This window comes from Eschrichtius robustus, chromosome 21 (assembly GCF_028021215.1).
Source record: "Eschrichtius robustus isolate mEscRob2 chromosome 21, mEscRob2.pri, whole genome shotgun sequence".
Lineage (NCBI taxonomy): Eukaryota > Metazoa > Chordata > Mammalia > Artiodactyla > Eschrichtiidae > Eschrichtius > Eschrichtius robustus.
In genome coordinates, this window is record NC_090844.1 from 5831519 (window position 1) to 5852765 (window position 21247).

General features: G+C 41.3%; 1 protein-coding gene across 2 annotated transcripts in view; it reads left to right on the top strand.

Moving 5' to 3' along the window:
- Positions 1 to 1387: 1387 nt before the first annotated feature.
- Positions 1388 to 21247, top strand: part of GPM6A (glycoprotein M6A) — a 257938-nt gene continuing 238078 nt past the window's right edge. Inside the window, exon 1 of one of the 2 annotated variants that reach the window (XM_068532117.1) lies at positions 1388 to 1550. In XM_068532117.1, coding sequence (XP_068388218.1) covers positions 1547 to 1550 — 4 coding nt within the window. In that variant the 5' untranslated portion in view covers positions 1388 to 1546. Of the gene's footprint in view, positions 1551 to 1795; positions 1848 to 21247 lie in introns of those variants that run through there. The other variant, XM_068532120.1, reaches the window with a different exon arrangement.

Below are 21247 nucleotides of genomic sequence, written 5' to 3' on the forward strand. Positions count from 1 at the left end.
TATTTCGTATTTCAGAATCATGGTGTAATTCCACTGGAAAAAGAATAGTTCTAATTTTAGAATTATAATATCATGAAATAGAGCCTCAGGAAATAAGAAGTAAGTTGTCTGTGGTGATCCAAAAGCTGTGCTTATGAATTAATCTCCAAACATTCATCATTTATCTTTCTTGGACCCAGGTATAAGTATTATGCTTTGCTACAATCACGGCTCATGTTCGTCGATTTCCAGAACGGTGATGCATTTCTCAATGGTATCTTGAACACTTTTAACTTTTATCGACTACTTCCTTTCCCCACCCACAAGAACAACTTTCTATTTCCATTTAATTGAAAGGCATTCAGGGCATCCTTCCAGGAGTGTGCCTCTTCCATTACGTGAGAAACAGCTGTGCAAACGTTTCTCTGCCATTTTAATGATATGCTCAGCATTTCTTCATGTTTTTCTGCCAAACGTGCTCTGAATTATTTTTCGTATCGTGTCTTCTCCATTACTTAGCAATGTTCCTCAAGGTTGGTAACCATGCACTTCATTTCATTCTTCTGCTTGTTCATGGCATAGATTTGTATACTTTAGGGTGTGTCCTGTACGAAAAAGGAGCTTGAGATACTTTGGGGACTGACTTACTGAAATAACTTCTCCACTATGAGTCCTGAAAGAACTAGGCCAATAGCCCAAGGAATTATATAATTTTTTTTTTTTTTTTTAGCTTGAAGGGACCTTAGAGATCACTTTTTCCAGGTCTTTCATGTTACAAATTAAGAAACTGATTCCCAGTATGTTAGTAGTAGAGCCAGAATCACAACCGATTCCTCCCACCTGGCAAGCCCAGTGCTTTTTTCAGCACTATCTACTGCTTCTTGCACTGAGTCATTTATTTTCCAGATGACTTCTGCATATGATGATGATGATGTGTGTGTGTGTGTGTGTATGTGTGTGTGTGTGTGTCTCTTTTAGGACTTTATAGCTTTACCAGGTTACAGAAAGAAATATATTTAACAGAGAAGAAAAGAGACATAAATTCAAGGGAGAATTTTCTCTTCCTATTGCCTTAATGTTGTTATTAAGGGAAAAACTGGAATACTGAAAACAAGAGAAGATTTTAGGGAATGTAGAAATCATCCCATCAACTCTTCTGGAAGAATCTTTCCTGCTCTCCGCATTGGGGACGATTACCTTGGCTACCCGGTCGTCCGTGGGGCGCTGAGACGGTGCGGGTGTGTAATGTGTGTTTAACGTAGGGGGGCGGGGAAGGGCGTTTGCACGTGGCTCGCCCGGGCCTGAGCGGGGAGGGGAGGGGGTCCGGCGGGGGGGCGCGGCGGGAACCGCGAGGCCGCAGCCAGTCGCCCGCGGCGCAGGTGGGAAGAGGGAGGGGTCTGCGCGGCCGCCGCGGAGCCGGGAGCCCCGGGAGCCGGCGAGGCTGGGAGGGGCGAGGCCGTCACTCGCCGCGGCGCGCGGAGCAGGGGAGGCGCGCGGAGCCCTCGGCCCCGGGCTGCGCCGGCCGCTTGCGCTCCGGAGGGGCCGCAGGGAAGGGGGACGCGGCGCCATGGGTGAGTGAGGCTCGGCCTCGGGGGCGGCTGTGGCGGGAAGAAAGTGGGTGTCGGTCGGCCTCGGACCGCATCGCTCCCCGCCTCCCCCGTCCGTCTGTGGACTTTTCCCGGGCGCCGGGGGAGGACCGCGGCCCGGGGGTCGCCGCGCGCGGGCGGCCCGGGGTCGGGGGGAGGATAAGGAGAGTCGGGGGGCGGGGTGGCTGTCCCCACGTGTGCCACGTTTCAGTGTGCGGTTCGGCGAGCAAGTTGAGACGGGGCTCGAGGAGTGGCGACGTCGTGCCCTTTCCATTCGCCCAGGTTTGCGTGCGGGAAGGCGCTGGGACGGGGCGAGTTGGGGACCCTTTCCAGCCCCCGCCTCGGCGGGCCGCCACCGCGGCACAAAAGGCTTGACGTGGAGGCTGGAGGCCGACGTGCCTCCAGCAGAGCTGGGCCGGTGGCGAGGGGCGCGGGCCGTCCGTCCCGGCCCCGGTCCCGGGGCGCTGGGGCGCGCGCCGCTCCGCTCAAGTTTCTAGACGGGGCCCGCCCGCTTCCGAGCTGAGCGGCTGCAGCTGCAACGGCCCCGGGAGTGTGGGTGGGCGGAGGGGGAACGGGTGTGAACCCGTCGGGCCAAGCGGAGCCCGAGGAGGCGGCGTCCCACGAGGAGGCTTGGGCGCGGGGGCCGGAGAGCAGGCGTCACGCGCCCTGCAGAGGCGGCGCGGCCCGGCCCGGAGGCCGGAGGGGGCCCGGCCGTGCCGCCGCTCACGGTTACTGCGCAGCGACCCAGCGGCGGCCCGGCTGGCTCGTCGACGCCCGCGTTCTCGGTGCTTCGCGTCCGAGCGCGTTACGCCCCTCCCCCGGCCTCTCGCTTGTCCTTTGTTGTCAGGGATTTCTTCCAGGGTAAAGGAGGCCTTTGGGATTGACGTGCTCGGGTGCAAATTCCTAAATTCCCACAGGCTCGAGGGTTAGGGGATGCTTTGACTGCTAATCGGTGCCGTTCATAGACGCTGGCCAACTTGGAAGAAAGGAAAAAAGAGAAAGCCGAGGACATTTTTGCCTGTGAATGTTAATTGTGGTCAAGACATGTATAGTCTCCTGCGTGATTCTGGAGAAGTTTTAGAAAGACCCATTTTTAGGGCCTTTGAATAAAATAGTGTTGCAGATGATCTGCAAGAAGAACTGTCTTTAAAAGTTTTCTGAAACGGAAGGAATGTTTTCAAGTTAAAAAGGAAAGATAAAACATTTTCCCAAGTATGGCAGAATGAGTTTCAGGCTCTTCCTCCCTCCCTCCCTCTCTCCCTTCTTTCTTGCCTTTCTTTCTAAATACATAGGCATATAAACTCTTGTTAGAATAGCACATAGAGGGGAAAAGCTCTCATAAATGGAAAACCAAAATAATTGACTGATGTAACCGATTCATTTTACTAAAAACATTAAGATGCTATTTGGATCCAACATAAAATCTCTAGAAAGAATGACATTTTTGCCTTGTAACCTTAAGCTTGAGTGGACTGTCTATCAACGGGTAAAGTACACATAATTTTGAAGTTAATTATTTCTCTAGGTTGCATTTCCAAGCTATAATGAAAACAGTTGGTCTCGGCTTTTACTTCAATGTCCTTGGATACATTACACACGATCCCAGGTTACAGGAGAGTGTTCTCCGGGACGGGGGGTGGAGTTAGCACCTGAGCTCTTCTGCCAATCCTGAGCTTGAAGACTTCTCTGTCCTACCTGTAAACTGACAGATACCTAAAGTTTGTCTCCCTTTTTCTGCCAGGAATGGACTACCTTTTCCTATTGTAATCGAGGTCACTAAAAACTCATGTAGGTGTCAGATGGCTAGCAGGAGAGAGTGGATAGAGGAAGCAGGTGAGAACCCAGAGGTCAGGGAAGTAGAGAAAGGAACAAGTGGGTAGCGCTAGAGTGAGAGCGTGAGGCCAGCACTCAAGACAGTGACCCAGACACGTGGTCCACAAATAGGAAGAGCCAAGGAAGGAGCCGAGGGGGGCCGATGAGAGAAAGAAGGAAGGAAGCCTGTCCAGAAACTAGAGAGAAAACACTTGGTCACTTCAGGTCATCTCTCTCCTCTTCTTTTCATTTACTTGTGAAAAACACATTACTTAGAACTTCTTTTATTTAGAGGTAGTAGGGGGGTGAGGGTTTAGCATTGGAGTCCAAATTGCTAGGATAAAGGGGAAAGCAGTGTAGCAGAATGCCTGACTATGCCAGCAAGCTGAATCCATCTTTTTCTGGTGTCATGACAACTGAAATTCATCATTTAAAAAAAGGAAGATGGTGCTATGGGAGTGAATATAGCAATCAATTCTTGCTTGACTCAGAAGAAGAAATCCATACCCTAGCATCGTGGAAGAATGAGAGTAATTGGTTAATCAAATATTCTGAATAATTGATAGTTATTTATAATGCACAAGGCTAATCCTCAAAAAAAAAAGTTATTTGCGAAGTAGGCAAATTGAGATTTTGGTATCCCTTGCTTCCTCCTTTTATGTATTTTCTCTTTCCTCAGTGATGCCTTCAGCTAATCTAGGTATGCAACAGGCTTTCCCTCTGCACCTGAATTTTGCTCTCCAGAAAGGATATGATGAAGCATTTCATACTGAAAAAATGCAGGACTGACTCCTTGCTAAGAATATTTATATTTTAGCTGCAAGGTTAACTTTAACCCACATGGTCTCTAATTATGAAATTCCAGGCTCCAGTGTGAGATAGGTGGGGGGGTATTTTATATTTCTCCTCTAACCACGTCACTTACCGTTCTTTGTTTTATTTAAAAGGTGATGTTGGACATTATTTAGTTCATTATTTAGATGTTATCATGGAAAGTTTCATGGAGGGAGTGGTATTGAGCCTGGTGGTATTTGGATGGATGCGAAGGACTTGGGAAGAGGTGTTCTAGATAGAATAATGGGCCCCTACCCAAAGCAGGAAGGAATTTGGGGGAGCGGAGCTGTAAGACATGGACCTGGGTTGACAAGATGGGACTTGATTTTGGAGAGCCTTCAAAAGCAACCAGAGGAATTTAGAATTTATGTAAGAGGAAGTAGAGAATCATGGAATGTTCTTGAGCAAAGAAGAATTGTAATGGAATTAGTGTTTAAGGAAGATAAATTGAGCAGTGTTGTTTAAGACACAGGATAAATTGGAGAGGACAGAACCAGTTGTCACAGTAATTCTGAAATGATATGGTACATGTCTAGCTCAGTCCTAGTGGAAGAGTGGCAGTAGTGGAAATGGAGGGAAAAAAGATAGATGAATGATATTTCTAATGAAAAGTCTATAAAATTAGGAAATTAAGCAATAAAGAAGAGAATGAATAAGAGGTATTTTCTGGAGGTTTGAAACCTTGAGGATTGGGGATATAGTAGGTCCCTTGATAGATTATTTAAAGGATAAAACAGATGGTTTATTTTCTGGATGCTTTGGACAGAAGATTAATTTCATTTTTGAAATGTTAGTTAAAAGGTGATGGTTAGACATCTAAAGACAAATGTTAGTAGATTGGAAACATACAGTGAGAAATTAATCAGAGGGCAAGAACAAGAAGGAAAATAAAAGTTAGAAGATCACCAATCTTTGGTGAGAGGTAAATCCATATAATATATGAATTATCTGTCTGGAGGTAGGAGTATAGGGAGGTGGGTGGAGGGAAAGGGAAGGAGGAGAAACACTGTTTGCTGGAAGAGAAACATCAACTACATAATGTGTATCAATGCCCTAAAATTAGAACAGTGAAATGTGACATCTTTAACATTCAGTGTTAGATCTAGGAGTCCAGAAATTTTGACAAGAGGAGAACATCAAATGTCTGATAGTCTGATATCTTCACTGCGTAACAGCTATCTCCATAACTAGTGAATTAAAACAACAATTTGTTATTATCTCTCATGGTTCTGTGGACTGACTGCTGAGCAATTCTCATTTGAGGTCTCCTGCCTTGCAGTTGAGTATCTGCCGGGGGTTCAAGCATCTGAAGACTTGGTTGGGCTTGTCGTCTAAAGTAGCTCCCACCTGTAGCTGACAACATGCTCGCTGTTGGCTGGGACTTCAGGTGGGGTTGTCTCCAAGTGGCTTGGACTTTTCACAACATGGTGGCTGGGTTCCAAGAGGGACCAGCCCTAGAAAAGTGTTCCAAGAAAAAACCCGGCCGAAGCTGCAAGGCCTCTTATAACCTAGAACATCTTAGGTCCCAAAACATCACTTCAGCTGTCTTCTAATGGTCACAAAAATCATTCAGGACAGTGAAATTCAAGAGGAGGGGCATTAGACCCCCCTTCCTCCTGATTCGAGGAGAGGAGGAGAGAAGGAACTGAGGTAGGCAGCTACTGGATCTCATTCCTGAAAGAGATGTAAGTGTGTTTCACAGTAGAGACATCGTCAGGTTTACAACTGAAAATTTGATACAAGTTTTCTGAAACACATGGTAAAGCATTGAAACTTTAGTTAGAACAATGAAGAAGTCCAGATAGTCACACTAAAGTTTCACAGTAAAACATTTGAGTGTGGAAGTTCATGCCTGGGTGGAAATGTGTTAATAAAATGCTGGAATAAGCTCTACTCAGAATAATTTCAAATACGATCAGCTAATATTTCTTATTTTAATTTAAATTTGAAGTTTCTAAGGCTGTTGTAAATTACTGTTTATTTTACTTAAATTTGAGTTTATGTCATAAATTGGAAGGTAGGTCAATTAGCATAAATCCTTTATTCAATATCCTCTTGTCACAATAAACTAAATGTTTTGTAGCGAACTGTTCAGAAGCTTGCTTTATTTTTCAGAAACGTGTTAACTGTACAAAATACATAATTGGAATTGGTATGGTGCAACTAAAAATAAGTGTAGTCTTAACTGTACTTATTTTTTGAAAGATATGTTTCTAAATTAAACATGTAAGATTCAGTTTATTAAAACTTTAAATGTAAATCTCATTTTATTATTTTTAACAGGAAAGAGTCAGAGCTGTCATTTATGGTACAAAAATGTAGGTCTTTCTCCTAGACAGTTGAAAAACAAAGAAAAATTAGGGTAAATGAGATGGGTTTAAAGTCCAGGACGGAATTAGTTTCAACCTAGAAACTTAGAGGCCTTAAAAAAGAATTAGATTCTGTTTCAACCTGACTGATTTGAGGTCATTCTATTTTCAACTGTTTGACAAGCGGTGAGGAAATGAGGGTAGATAATATGAAGCCACATACTCTGTGCCCAGTAGTCATGATGTGGCAGACAAACAAAAAGCACATCTCAACAAGAAATAAAGGCCTGACCTATATAACCAACAGAACTGGAATAATGCCTGAGGAGTTCAGAAGGTACTATGACATGGAGTTAAATTCTTCTTTAGTTTGTTAAGATGACCTGTCAAAATAGTCACTCACTACTTTCTCTACGATGTACGAGATCTACCCAAACTATATAATGATAGCACAATAAATACCTCTTGCTGTTTCTGTAAGACTTCTTTTTCTAGAACCTCCGCGTTTATTGTCTAAATAGAAAAACGTAGAGAATACGTTCAGTACTAATTGCTGGGCCCCACTGCCAAGATTCAAATTCAGAAGGTTTGGGCTTGACCGGTGGATCTTCAGTGCTAACATGTGGTTCAACCAGTGTTGAGGCTGAAGCCTAGGACACGCTTCGAGAATTGGCTCTTCCAGAAAGCCTCTGTCGCCCATCAAGCTGGCTGAGCGCCGTGACAGTTGCTACTTCTCACTTGTGTCCTGTTGAGACTTAACCTGAGGAAGTCTCTGTCTAGTTGCTCTTTCCTTCCTTACCAGTCACTTCTTAGCCTTAGGATGGGGTGATGCTCTCCAGAGTTTACTGAAACTCTCCCTCTGAAAATTACTAATGATTTCCCGTCTCATGGTTCCAAGTGTTACTTACGTGCTCGTAACTCCCGAAGCCGTGTCACTGGGCTCCAGTGTCAGCTGTCTCCATCCAGCCGCCCCTCTAGTGCCTCAACCTCAACGCCTGCAAAACGGGGTTCCTCCTGCCGGAATCTGACTGGTTCCCTCCTCTCTTCCTTTGCCCTCTTCCTCCTCTTTATTTTTTAATTTTTAATTAATTAATTAATTAATTTATGGCTGTGTCGGGTCTTCGTTTCTGTGCGAGGGCTTTCTCTAGTTGCGGCAAGCGGGGGCCACTGTTCATCGCGGTGTGCGGGCCTCTCACTATCGCGGCCTCTCTTGTTGCGGAGCACAGGCTCCAGACACGCAGGCTCAGTAGTTGTGGCTCACGGGCCTAGTCGCTCCGCGGCATGTGGGATCTTCCCAGACCAGGGCTCGAACCCGTGTCCCCTGCATTGGCAGGCAGATTCTCAAACACTGCGCCACCAGGGAAGCCCCCTCCTCTTTCTTTTTCTTGATGACTCGAATAGACCTGGCCTTGCTGAGCAAACGTCATTAGCCCTCCGACCGTCCGCACTGTCTTATCCCGTGTCATTGCCGTTGCTTTCCGCCAGTCCCTCACCCCCTCCAGCCTGGACCTTAGTGGTCTTTTCACTGCCAGTTACTTCCCCGCTTTGGCCTCCTCCTAATCACCCCCATATGATGATCAAGACACCCCACTCAAGCACAGCTCTTAATCGTGTCGCTGACCTCCCCAGCTCCATTTCCTGCTATTATCGCTCATGCATTTTATCCCTTAACCGAAAGAAACTACAAACTAATTTCATCTACTCACCCTCAGCCTTTTCTTACCTCCAACTATTTGATCATGCTCGTCTTTACTCCATGGCACGTCCTTTCTATTTCCCAATGGAAAAGCAAAACTATTGTCAGCTTAAATATATTTCCTGTATGAAAAATTTCCACTATCTGCCCAGCTTAGTGTTTTCCTAAGCGTGGGATATATGCTAGTGAAATGCAAAGTTTTTTTTTTTTTAAATGTTCGACAAATGAGTTATGATAATGCTTCTTTTTATTTTTTAATATTTATTTTAGTTATTTCTTTGGTTGGGCTGGGTCTTAGTTGTGGCAGGCAGGCTCCTTAATTGTGGCATGCAAACTCTTAATTGCGGCATGCATGTGGGATCTAGTTCCCTGGGCAGGGATCGAACCCGGGCCCCCGGCATTGGGAGCGTGGAGTCTTAGCCACTGTGCCACCAGGGAAGTCCCCAGTATTTTTATTTTATATATTTCACAAATACTTCTACGCTATTTAATATGTGCCATGCACTACTTACAATGCTTTATAAGTACTTAGTAGTTTAATCTTCCAAACAATCCTGTATGTGTTATTATCATCATCTTCATTTTTACACAGAGAGGTTTAAATAATTTGCTCAAGGGTAACCTAACTAGTAAACAGTCAAGAGGGATTCTGAACTGAGGCCCTCTGGCTCCAGGGATTCTATGTTATACCGCCTTTCCATTTTAGGTGGTTCAAGAACATGACATTAAATAAAGTTGAGTGTTACAGTGATAAAGTTATTCTCATCTCAATATTCTTTCAATTCTTTTGATTAAGCCAAAAAGAAATCCTAATTTAGTGTTATTAGTTATATTCATTTCACAGCAATTACCTTAACAGATCTCCCTTTACATAATAAAGGCATCCAGGTTTAAATAAACTGAGAGGTAAAATGGTACTCAAGTCAAAAAAAGGTCGAATAATTAAAGAGTATCAATGATATTTCAGAGAGTTCCCCTTTTTAGTAAAGAGAGGGCAGGACCTAGACTTTGAGCCTTTGGTAATCATTGTTTTTTTTTTTTTTTTTTCTCATTGTTTTTAAAATAAGAAATACTGACTTTCTATTTAAGGTAGAGATTTAAAGTTTCATTTAAAATATATTTTAGTAAAAATGTAAATTGTGTTTTAAAATACCAAGTAAAGGAGAATAATGATGATACTTAAATATGGGACAAACCATATACCTGGAGGCAATTTTGTTCTGTAGAAGTCGTTAAAACATAAGTATTTCAGTAAATTTTTATTCTAATTTATCCACTAATTAACCACGGAACTTGGGCACTTTTGTCACTTAACCTTCTGGGCTTCGGTTTATAATTGGTGGGGATAAAACCAACAATATTTATCTTACAGGGATGCTTCTAGAAAAAAAGAGGGGTATTTGAAAACTTTGAATGTAATAAATGCTGAGTCAAGTATTCTATTTTTACACATTGCTAGGAGAATCTGGTAAAAACCGTGACTGCGGGGCACAAGTGCCTGGAATTTGGTAAGCACTGCATCTAATGAAAGTCTGCCTTTTCTGTGCACTCTCAGTGACTTACTTGTACATCTGTGACGCTTAGTTGTGAATGTGTATTTTCTCCCCCGTTATTTGAGGTCACGTCCAGATTCTGAAGACGGAACCTTCTAGATAATTGGCAAAAACACAACAAACACTCTCGCCCTTAAGCTGTTTGTCTAACACTGTTGACCTCACTAACTTAGTAGAAAGTTACAGAAATACAGCATTTGACTCTTACTGATGAAAACTGTATTTAGAATTAGTCATGGCAGGAGACAGGAAAGAAGGCAGAACTGCGGAATGACAGGGTTAGGGCTGTGGTCCTGGGAGGGTTTCAACACTGGGACAAAGGCCCCAACGAGATGGGAAACGTGAAGGCAAACAGCCCTAGAAGAATCCTCTGAAAACAGACGAGACAGAGTTAGTTCGACTGCAGGAGAGTCCACGAAGGACAGCGTTTTGAGAAACCAGAGACCCGCAGCGTCTAGCCCAACAGAAGGAAGAATAGAGGAATGACATTCCTTTTGCATCGACGGATTTTTCGTTGATATAAGCCCATTGAAGTTACAGTACTTTTAATAAAGGGGTGAAGATACAAACCTGCTCTCATGGAGCAGATTTCAAGGACTAAAAAGAAGAAAGCGGACGGAGGGAAGAAGGGGGAAGAGGAAGGAGAGAGAGAGAAAGAAAGGATTTGGGTGGATCCAAGGTCAAAAGAAGATGTTTATCAGGCAGAAAAGAACTGCAAGAATTCCTTCATATTTTAAGAAAAGGGGAGTGACCTCAGGGAGAGGCATAAACTGCCGATGCCTTGGAATGTCAGGATCCCTGGGCAACGTAGTACAGAGTGATTAATCACAGGAACTATTTGGTATTACTTAAACAGGGTTTTTAAAGTAAAAAATTATATATATTTTGTCTATAAGAATGATGCCATTTGAGGATTTTTAAAAATTTATTTATTTATTTTTGGCTGCATTGGGTCTTTGTTGCTGCGTGCGGGCTTTCTCTAGTTGCGGCGAGCGGGGGCTACTCTTCATTCCGGTGGACGGGCTTCTCATTGCGGTGGCTTCCCTTGTTGCGGAGCACGGGCTCTAGGCGCGCGGGGTCAGTAGTTGTGGCTCGCAGGCTCAGTAGTTGTGGCCCCCCGGCTTAGTTGCTCCGCAGCATGTGGGATCTTCCCGGACCAGAGCTTGAACCCGTGTCCCCTGCATTGGCAGGGGGATTCTTAACCACTGTGCCACCAGGGAAGTCCAGGATTTTTTTTTTTTTTTTTTTTTTAATGAAAGACCGTGCTTCTTGATTGTTTTAAATTGTGTTATAATAAGTCCAGTAAAGATGTTGTAACTTGTCTGTTTTGACAAACATATTGTGTTTATTTTTCTCATATTTCATTTATAGAGGATATTTATACCTTTAATACTAAGAATATACAGATAAATTTATGATCTATTTCAAACAGTTAAATGAAGCAACAGAGATGAAGCTTAATGTGGTTTCCCTAGACCAGAAATCTCCTGATTTCTGTGTGGTTCTTGTCAGCTCTGCTGTTATCCATCTGTGTTCCCTTTTTCCTCAGGTACAAATGAAGGATTTGGCTTAAGTGGCCCATAGGATTCCATTCAGCTCTAAGTGCCCATAAGCTGATAAACAGGCAAAAAATAAATACAGCATATCCATGAGGATGGTTTCATTGCCAGTGGTTCTCAAACGGCAAGCAGATCTGTCCTTCTTACTCATTTCTTTGTGGCTTCAACCTAGACTTTCTAACAAAGAAGACTCTCGAGGCTTCAGCCCACAAGATTTTGGTATTTTTCTTTCTTCATGGCCGTAAGTATATGTTTTTATACTTACCAAGTGAGGATAAAGGAACAACTGAAACAAAATAAAACACCAGGGGCTTCCCCGGTGGCGCAGTGGTTGAGAATCTGCCTGCCGGTGCAGGGGACACGGGTTCGAGCCCTGGTCTGGGAAGATCCCACATGCCGCACAGCAACTAGGCCCGTGAGCCACAACTACTGAGCCTGCGCGTCTGGAGCCTGTGCTCCGCAACAAGAGAGGCCGCGACAGTGAGAGGCCCGCGCACCGCGATGAAGAGTGGCCCCCGCTCACCGCAACTAGAGAAAGCCCTTGCACAGAAACGAAGACCCAACACAGCCAAAAATAAATTAATTAATTAATTTTAAAAAAAACAAAACAGACAAAAAAAAACACCAGGCATACGTATTTCCAGAAATTATCTCAGGCTTCGTTAGGCTACATTGCTCACGTAGAATTCATTATATATCATTATTAATATATCAGTAATAAGCGAGGGAACTGGTTGATATATTTTAACATGTAGGTTTGTATTCCTTATCCTGGTAGGATCCTAAACTTTTGAAGTGTGTGGCTATATGTTTGTGTGTGTGTGTGTGTGTGTGGGGGGGGTTCTTGTTCCTGCATTTTCTTTGATTTGTTTAATTTTTACGTGTGTGAGTACACAATAGTGTCCTGTGAGGTTGTTATAATTAAAAAGGAATCATTTTGCAAGTCTTAGAACTGGTTTTTTAACCATCAGCAACGTTCTCTGCTGGTGAAAAATACCACCATGGTTATATCCTAGTCTATGAGTACCAAACAAACACTATTTAAAAAAGAAATATTAGGGCATAAAGAAGGAGGTGACATATGAGAATATAAAATAAAATATAAAATATAAAAATAAAATATAACTCACTGCTGGCTAATTCCATCTGGGTGTAATATTTTGTTATTTCTTTTATTAGAAAAACTATGTAAAAGGGAAATGCTGCAATGGAATTGCGTTTTCAAAAAATGCTGAAGACTAAATACACAGTAATATTTATTTTAGTAGACATTTTCTATTATTGAGATAAGTCAGCTATCTACTTCAGCCTAGATTTGAAGCGCAGATAACAGACATGGGATAGGAAGGGAGTTTTCTGCAGTCCTGTTTCAGGTTTTCTACTAGGTAGTACAACAAGGACAAAAATTAATGATGAAGTGCTACATATATGTGTGACAAAGACCCATTATTGTCACTGTTTTACACATTCGTTCCTTCCCAAAGAAAGAGTTACAAAGAAGAGTACAATTTTGTTTGTTAATTATAGATGAGAAGGTAAACTCAGGGTGACAAGTCTCTGGAGAAGAAAAATCCAGAGCAACTATTAATATAAGTGCATCATTTGTAAGTAATTGGTTCCTTAGGTATAAATGAAGTAGTGATCACTAGAAAAATTAGTGTTATTAGTTTCAATCATTTCACAGCAATTACCTTAGTAAACGTCCCTTTACATAACATGATAAATACATCCTGTTTAAATAAACTGGGAGGTAAAGTGATACTCTCAAAGGAGGTAAAAAAAATTAGAAATCCCAATGATAGCTCATATATCTCATTGTATCATATTAAAATCATCCTTCTGGCAGAATCATTGTACCTAAGGCCACCAACACTTCCACAGTAAAATAATACGGTGTATTATATACTTGAAGTTATTAGAGAGTAGATGTGAAGCTTCTCACCATAATAAAGAGCTAACTGTGTGAGGTGATGGATGTGTGAATGAACTTAATTGTAGTCATCGTTCATAATGTATGCATATGTCATCATGTGTACTTTACATATATACAATTGTTTGTCAGTTATACCTCATTAAAGCTGAAAAAATGTAAGAAAGTGAAAAACTAAATTAAAAAAGAATACTCCTCCCCAAAAAAGCAGACTCTTAAATGTATTTTATTTTACTTTCTTTGGCTCCGCTGCTCAGCATGCAGGATCTTAGTTCTCCGACCAGGGATTGAACCTGTGCCCCCTGCAGTGGAAGCACGGAGTCTTATCTACTGGACCGCCAGGGAAGTCCCTTAAGTATATTTTGATATTGATTTGACCGAACACGTTTTTTTAAAATTTATTTAATTTATTTATTTTTGGCCGCGTTGGGTCTTTGTTGCTGCGCGGGCTTTCTCTAGTTGCGGCCAACGGGGGCCACTCGTTGCCGTGCGCGGGCTTCTCATTGCGGTGGCTTCTCTTGCTGAAGAGCATGGGCTCTAGGCGCGTGGGCTTCAGTAGTTGTGGCGCGTGGGCTTCAGTAGTTGTGGCTCATGGGCTCAGTAGCTGTGGCTCACGAGCTGTAGAGCGCAGGCTCAGTAGTTGTGGCGCACGGGCTTAGGTGCTCCGCGGCATGTGGGATCTTCCCGGACCAGGGCTCGAACCTGTGTCCCCTGCACTGGCAGGCGGATTCTCAACCACTGCTCCACCAGGGAAGCCCTGAACAAGTATTTCTTAAGGGTCAACCACATGCCTGCCCTTCTACACATAACGACAGCGAAGGATGCAGAGTAACTATAATTTCTGCTCCAAAAGGATTTATGTATTAATTGGGAGATAAAAAACTCACCCACACACAGAAAACTATTTGATAAAATTAGATAATGGAGATCTAGACTAATAGAATAATTGCTAAAGCTATTGGTCCAGAATGGAAGAGACCAGTAGAAGCTGCAGTCATCAGGGAGGTGTTCTGAATAAGGGACCTTGAAGAGAACCTGGACTTTCCGTGAATCTGTCAGAAGGTAGGGTGGTAGTAGGTGGGCATAGCCCAGAAGGAGCAGGTGCAAAGCCATGGAGGTGGGGTGAGTGCTCTGGGGCCCACCTGAATCCGCTTCCCCTCCAGCTGTCTTGCATGAAGGCTCCTGACTTTTCCACTCTGCGTGGCCTCTGGACTGGGCCATGGGGTGCCACCCTAACAGAAGTCTGCCTCCGATGTTCAGGCTGTTTGTCTACTTCAGTTTCTAGTTGACCTCTGCATATTCATGCCAGTCCTGTTCATGTATAGACTACGTCCTCAGCTCTTTTGTTCTCTTACTGTGTTGCCCCAGATCTTACCAGCGTGTTGGCCCACGTGGGCATCCCTTTCAAGACTAGTCATTTCCATCCCCGTACCGCCCTCAACCCTGGCTCTCGTAACTCACCCCTGGATTCTGTCCTTAAGTGGGATTTGCTGACTATGTAAAATAAAACCAGCCATGCTCAGAGCATCAGTAACATTGCACAACACCAGAGGGTGTGATTCCCATCGCACTCTGTGTGCCCCAAGGGCTTCCTATCGTGTAGAACACATGGGAATGGTGCCCGGCAGTGGGCAGAGTGGGGTCTACTAGTCACAGCATCTTAACCTTTGTGCTCTCGCTCTGTTTCTCCAACTCTAACCCTTCTCACTGTCCTCCTAGAGCCCTGACAGCCTCGTTTGCTTTCCCCCTGCTCCAGCCCATCATTATTTCCCTTCTCTTCAGGCATGGCCCAGAGCCCCGACCACTCTGTTGCAAATCTTCTTAACTCCCTTGATCTTTTGTCCAAGAGCCTGGATTATTGCAGCACAGACGGGAGGAAGCCTTCACACAAGGACTGAGAAAACGGTTCTAGTGCATGATCATGCAGTTGTAGCATCTCAGCCAGGGAGTGATAAAGAAGTTAGCAGATTTTGTTACAGATGAAGCAGAAAGGAAGGAAATGTGAGAGATAATGAAAAGAAAAACTATCTTTTTGTCTGTTGGAATACCAACCGGAAGAAGTTGTATTCTGATGAAAGAGAGGAAGAAGCCATCAAAGATGAGCATAAACAAACTGAAAATATTCACAGTTCAGGCAATTGCCAATTAACTGAACTGTATGTATCAAATCCCATGTTATTAAATAAGAGGATCATCTGGTATGACTTCTGTCAACCCAGGGATTCAGGATTGCTGTGCTGATCTACTTGTCCAGAGGGATGTTCTGTCACTTCCTGCTACCTACGTGGTCCTCCCTGGAAACTGTGCAAGAAGACAGACTTTCCGGATGAAAGAGTATTTTACTAAGATTATGCAATTGGCTTCACTCGCTATCTAAATAGAACCTTCAAACAAGCTCTTAAGATCGAATTTCCCATTGACTGTGTGATATAATAAGAAATTTATAAAATTTGGCTCAGAGATGTAAAGCCATCCACTTAATTACAAATGAAATAACTTAATTCTACATACTTAATTACAGATTATAACAATGGGCAATTATACTATTCAAGCTAAGTTGAAAAATTAAAAATTTGAAACTTTAGATATCAAAGGATGAGATATAGTTAAGTATTGATAATGACAGAGTACTGACAGTTTTTTTTATCCCCAATTATTTAACATTATGCAATATTTTCTCCTTTTTCCTATTTTTTATATTTAATATGCATGATTTGAGATGAAGGGCAAAGAAGAAAGACCCTTTTTCTTAACACCTTAGATTTCACATTCTTACTTGTAGGTCTCCCTAATTCTGGGGCTCTCTTCTATTTCCTTTCTTTTTTGCCACTCTGGTTTTTTTTTTCTGTTTCTTGCTTTTCCTTGGCTTTTAAAGTTCAAAATGATGAATATTTGAAGAAGGCTATATCCTTGGGGTTGAAAGACTCATTCAGTTCTCCCCCGTCTTCTATGTAAGGGACTGACGCAAAGCAACGTAATTAAAATAAAACACTGTATAATTAAAACAATGCATTCTGGATAGGTGAATTAAAAAAATAATTGGATATCTGTAATGATGTCTTTTCATTTTCCACTGAAGCTTTCTTAGATTAATATGCGCTGCTACAGGCAGGTGAATCTCTAGATTCAGATGTGTACAGGGAGTGTCTCTCTACCCCTGATTGCTCAATAGCACCAGCAGGCATGCCTCTGATCTTCCAGTTCCTGCACGGACTACAGAATTGAGGTGCAAGTCGCTGTTTGCTCTCAAGTGCAGCCAGTCCTTCTGTTTTCTTGGTCACTGGCTTTCTTCTTCCGTCCCAGTGGCTGTAGCTCACTGTTTATTTTTTGGGTGTTTAGTATGAGAAAACATCTAGTCTTTGATCACTGACAACAAATTAGAGCAATGAGCATGCCCATCACGGTGCATTGGGTATAATCTTTGGCTGTTAGGCTCTTGGCTGGTTTGCTGCACTTTACTCTCCTGAAAGTTTGAGAAATCTGACTGCTTTGTTGGTTGTTGTTTTCCTATTCTTATTAACACTTGCCAAACCTTTTGTCAAGCATCTTTAGAACCATGACAGCTTCTAGGTCAAATTTCAGTTTTGATCCCTGCATCTTTAGAAGTAAAACTAAGAACTAAAATAGCCATTTCCTCCCAGTGATTGCAATGGATGCTGATTAAGCTGCATGCTGGTTTTTGGAGTCATAGCAACAAGTCCTACTTACTATCTTTTAAGAATCTCAATTAAGTTTCTTTAGTCTTTGAATATCTAACTACGAAAAGTTTAATTTCCTAGGGAAAATGAATATGTTCTTTTCTTGGAGAACAACACCATAGAGTTAATTAAGCATTCCTTTCAAAGGTTTATTTGTGAACTAAGCTAGAAATTATTTGCACTCTTTTTTTTTTTTCTAGTTTTCATAATTAGGCTTTCAGTGGACTTAATCTTTTAATTTTAAAATGATTAATGGCCAAGTTGTTGGGTACCATTGCTTGGGTTACAAAGATAAACAAACATACCCAGCGATAACAAGAAGTTCATTGAACTTGCTACAGTGACAGCAAATACTCAGGTTTAATTTTCAACAAAGACTCAGGACATTTTGCACTTGACAGTGTTATCTTGAGAGGAGCTATAGTTATTTTATTTTTCTAGGGAAAAGTAGATTTGGGGAGTAATTAATTTTTTGATATTAAATTCTACTACGATATAGTAGCATGCCTCTTTGGAGGCATAGAATTACAAAGTTTAGACTTTTCCCAGATGGGTTAATGGTGGAAAAAAAGGTTAAGTTATATTACTTTTTAAATCAACTTGAATAGAATTTTGTATTCTCCAATTCATTAATTTCTAAGTGAATCTGAACAAATCAACCTTCCCTGGCAAAGTCATGGCACTTTCTTTGCATTTTTTGATTTAGAAAAGTCTGTATTCAGTCCCTAGTCTCACTGCTTTGGAAAGGTGATCTAAACTCCCTAAACTTCAGTGATTGTATTTTGTTATTTATAGGCACAATAATAACACTGATAATAACACTGTGTACTACCTGGAGTTGTTGAGAAGAATAAATGATGGACTATATTAAAATAGTGTAACAACATGTCAGACGAAGAGATAATACTCAATACATATAAACACACGTGAGCACGTGTGTGCACGTGCGCACACACACACACAACTATGAAAGTTAGTTTGTCTTACCAAATCTTTAGTCTTAATTTTTTTAAAGTCTATCATACAGGAAACTGTAGATTTGTGAGTATAATACAAACTTCAATCAAATCAGTGCTTATTTTTCAAAACCAATGCACAGTGTAGTCATATGTTTTCTTAGGAATAAACTGATTAGCTATGGCTTTTATGGTTAAAAGATATTATCAGGAATAGGCTAGAATTAAGAGCAAGGTTGCTCAAAAGATGTCTAGGAATGGTCTTAAAAATCAGAACTTGTAAAGTCTGTCTGTATAATCCATTCATCAAGCAATTTTAAACTTGTTATTTGCTAGACAGCATACTTAGTGCTAGATATTGCCAGTACAAAGATGAAAAAAATGTGATACTTGATATAGTGGTAAAACAGTTGGAGTTATAAGCTATAACAGATGCTGCAGTGGAACTTTATATGGTGTGTATGGACAGAAGAGAATAGTTAAAATTTCTCCCAAAATGTCAGTAATGAATTCCTAGAGACAGTCTGGGGCTGAGCCATAAAACTTGAAGATGGTTTTCCTGACACATGGATCAGGGTAAAGGCTTTCTAGCCAGGGGAGTAGTATGAATAAAGCATTGAAGTGACAAAAGCATGAGTTGTTCAATGAATTTTAAGCACATCAGCTGACAGGAGTATAGAGATGTGGGTGGTATGCATTGATCAAGAGGACTGAAGAGGTAAAAAGGAGGCAGACTGGGGGTCTTGGTCGACATACTGTTGGCATTTAGTGTAGGAAGCATGGGGAGCCACTGCTGGGTATTCAGTATGGGGATAAGATACTTAGATTTTTATTTTATTAAGATTATTCTAGCAGCATTGGAGATAAAAAATATTATAAGTGGGAGAGTAGAAAAAACAGGAAAGAATACAAAAGATCATTTTTCAGAATAGAGGTAAAAATATCAAATAAAAGACTAAAAGATCTAATCTAAAAGTGTCTTAAAAATAGTTATGTCCAAGTAACATGTATTGGAATGGAAGGATGGTTAAAGATCTGAAAGTTAAGTTTTTATGTTTAAAGGGGAAAAGCCATATGATCATCTCCTCAGTAGATATATATTTAATAAAATTCAATAGTAATTTATGGTAAAAATTGTAAGCAAATTAGGAACAGAGTAGAACATCAACAAACAGATCTAGGCTATCCTACAGAAACCTACAAGTGTCATTATATTTAATGGTGAAACATTAAAAGCATTCCCAGTACAGTCAATAGCAGGACAAGAATGCTTACTCTCACTTTTACTATTCAGCACTGTCTTAGATGTCCTAACCAATGCAATCAGAAAAGAAAAATGAATTAAAGAGGAACAATTGGAAAGAAAGGCAAATTTGTCGTTACTCAGGATGGTATACTTGTCTCCGTAGTAGATTGAAGAGATACTACAGGCAATTAGAAATAATAAGAGATACCAGCAAGGACACTTGGCATAAGGTCACCATATATGATCAAGAGTATTGCTATATGTCAATAATACCAAAGCAAGGTTAATTAAAAATCCAGTGAACAGTAGCAAAAATTCTAAAAGAATCCTATAAATGAACATACCCCCAAATATATGGGATTTTACTGGGAAAAAGAAAATATGAAACATGACAAGATATATCTGGTTAGTGACTGTGAAGTGTCATTATCAGAAATATTCCGATTCCCTTTCAAATTAATTTATATATTCAATGTAATAATTCCAGTATCTCTCCCAAATAATTTTTTGGGATTCTAAAACTCTGTATGGAAAAGTGATGTTCTACAAATTGTTCACAAAATTCTGGAAAAGAAAAAGAAGGAGGTGGGGACTATGCCTTCCAAATATCTAGATTTATTTCTTAAACTCTAATAATTATAACTGTGGTTTAACAGAGTAAACACAATAAAGTGGTATCTTCATTGGGACTCAATAAAGATACCAAAACCAGATTCAGATTTCTGTGTGTCCTTGATGTGTGATAAGAGAAGGATTACTAATCCTTGTAGGAGATTATTCAGCAAATGGTGTTGGGACAAGTGGTTTGCACATAGAAAACACGTTATTTTAACACCTCACACATTACCTAATACCTCACTCTATACATGAAAATAATGATCTAATTGTGAAAAACCATCTTAAAATTATAAAGTTCATAAAATTGAAACAAAGGAATGTATGTGACAAAGCAGTGACAAACTCACAGATACAGAGAACAAACTAGCGGTTACCAGTGGGACAAGGAAGCCAGGGAGGGGCAAGATAGGGGGAGGGGATTAAGAGGTACAACTATGTATAAAATAAATAAGCTACAAGAATATATTGTACAGGGCTTCCCTGGTGGCGCAGCGGTTGAGAATCTGCCTGCCAATGCAGGGGACACGGGTTCGAGCCCTGGTCTGGGAAGATCCCACATGCCGCGGAGCAACTAAGCCCGTGAGCCACAACTACTGAGCCTGCGCGTCTGGAGCCTGTGCTCCGCAACAAGAGAGGCCGCGACGGTGAGAGGCCCGCGCACCGCGATGAAGAGTGGCCCCCGCTTGCCACAACTGGAGAAAGCCCTCGCACAGAAACGAAGACCCAACACACCCAAAAATTAATATAAAAATAAATAAATTAATAAGAAATTGACATTTAAAAAAAAAAAAAGAAGAATATATTGTACAGCACAGGGAATATAGTCAATATTTTATAATAACTTTAAATGGAGTATAATCTATAAGAATCTCGAATCCCTATGTTGTATACCTGAAACTAATATCATATTGTAAATAAACTATACTTCAACAAAGTTAAAAAAAAAGAAATAGAATCGAGGTAGTCTATAATGTTTGTAAACTTATACCTCATGAAACTATAGTTAGGTTTTACATTTTTGTGTCAGTTGTTTCTTGGTGGAGACTAAATTTTTCTTCAAACACTTGGTTCTTACCATATGAATATTTATTTTAATTAAGGGAAGGCTAATATTTGCCTGAAATTGAAGGACAGATTTATTGGCAGCTATTGTAAAATATCTATTGGGTGTTTTTTCTATAAGAGTTCCAGATTTGCAGTATGCAGAAATTTTGCCTTAAATTGATAGTTTTAGGCTTTACATGAGCCATGATGAAATAGATAAAATACTGTGTTAAGATACCACCTTTACTATAATTCAGTGTAAATTTAGCTCCATGGTCAGCAGTGGTTCTCATCCTTTAGTGTGCTTCAGAATTACTGGAGAGCTTTTTCAAACTAGTGATATTTGGCCCACTCATAGAAATACAGTTTCAATTGATTCAGATTATAGCCCAGTCACTGGTATTTTTAAAGAGCTCAGTACTTGAAT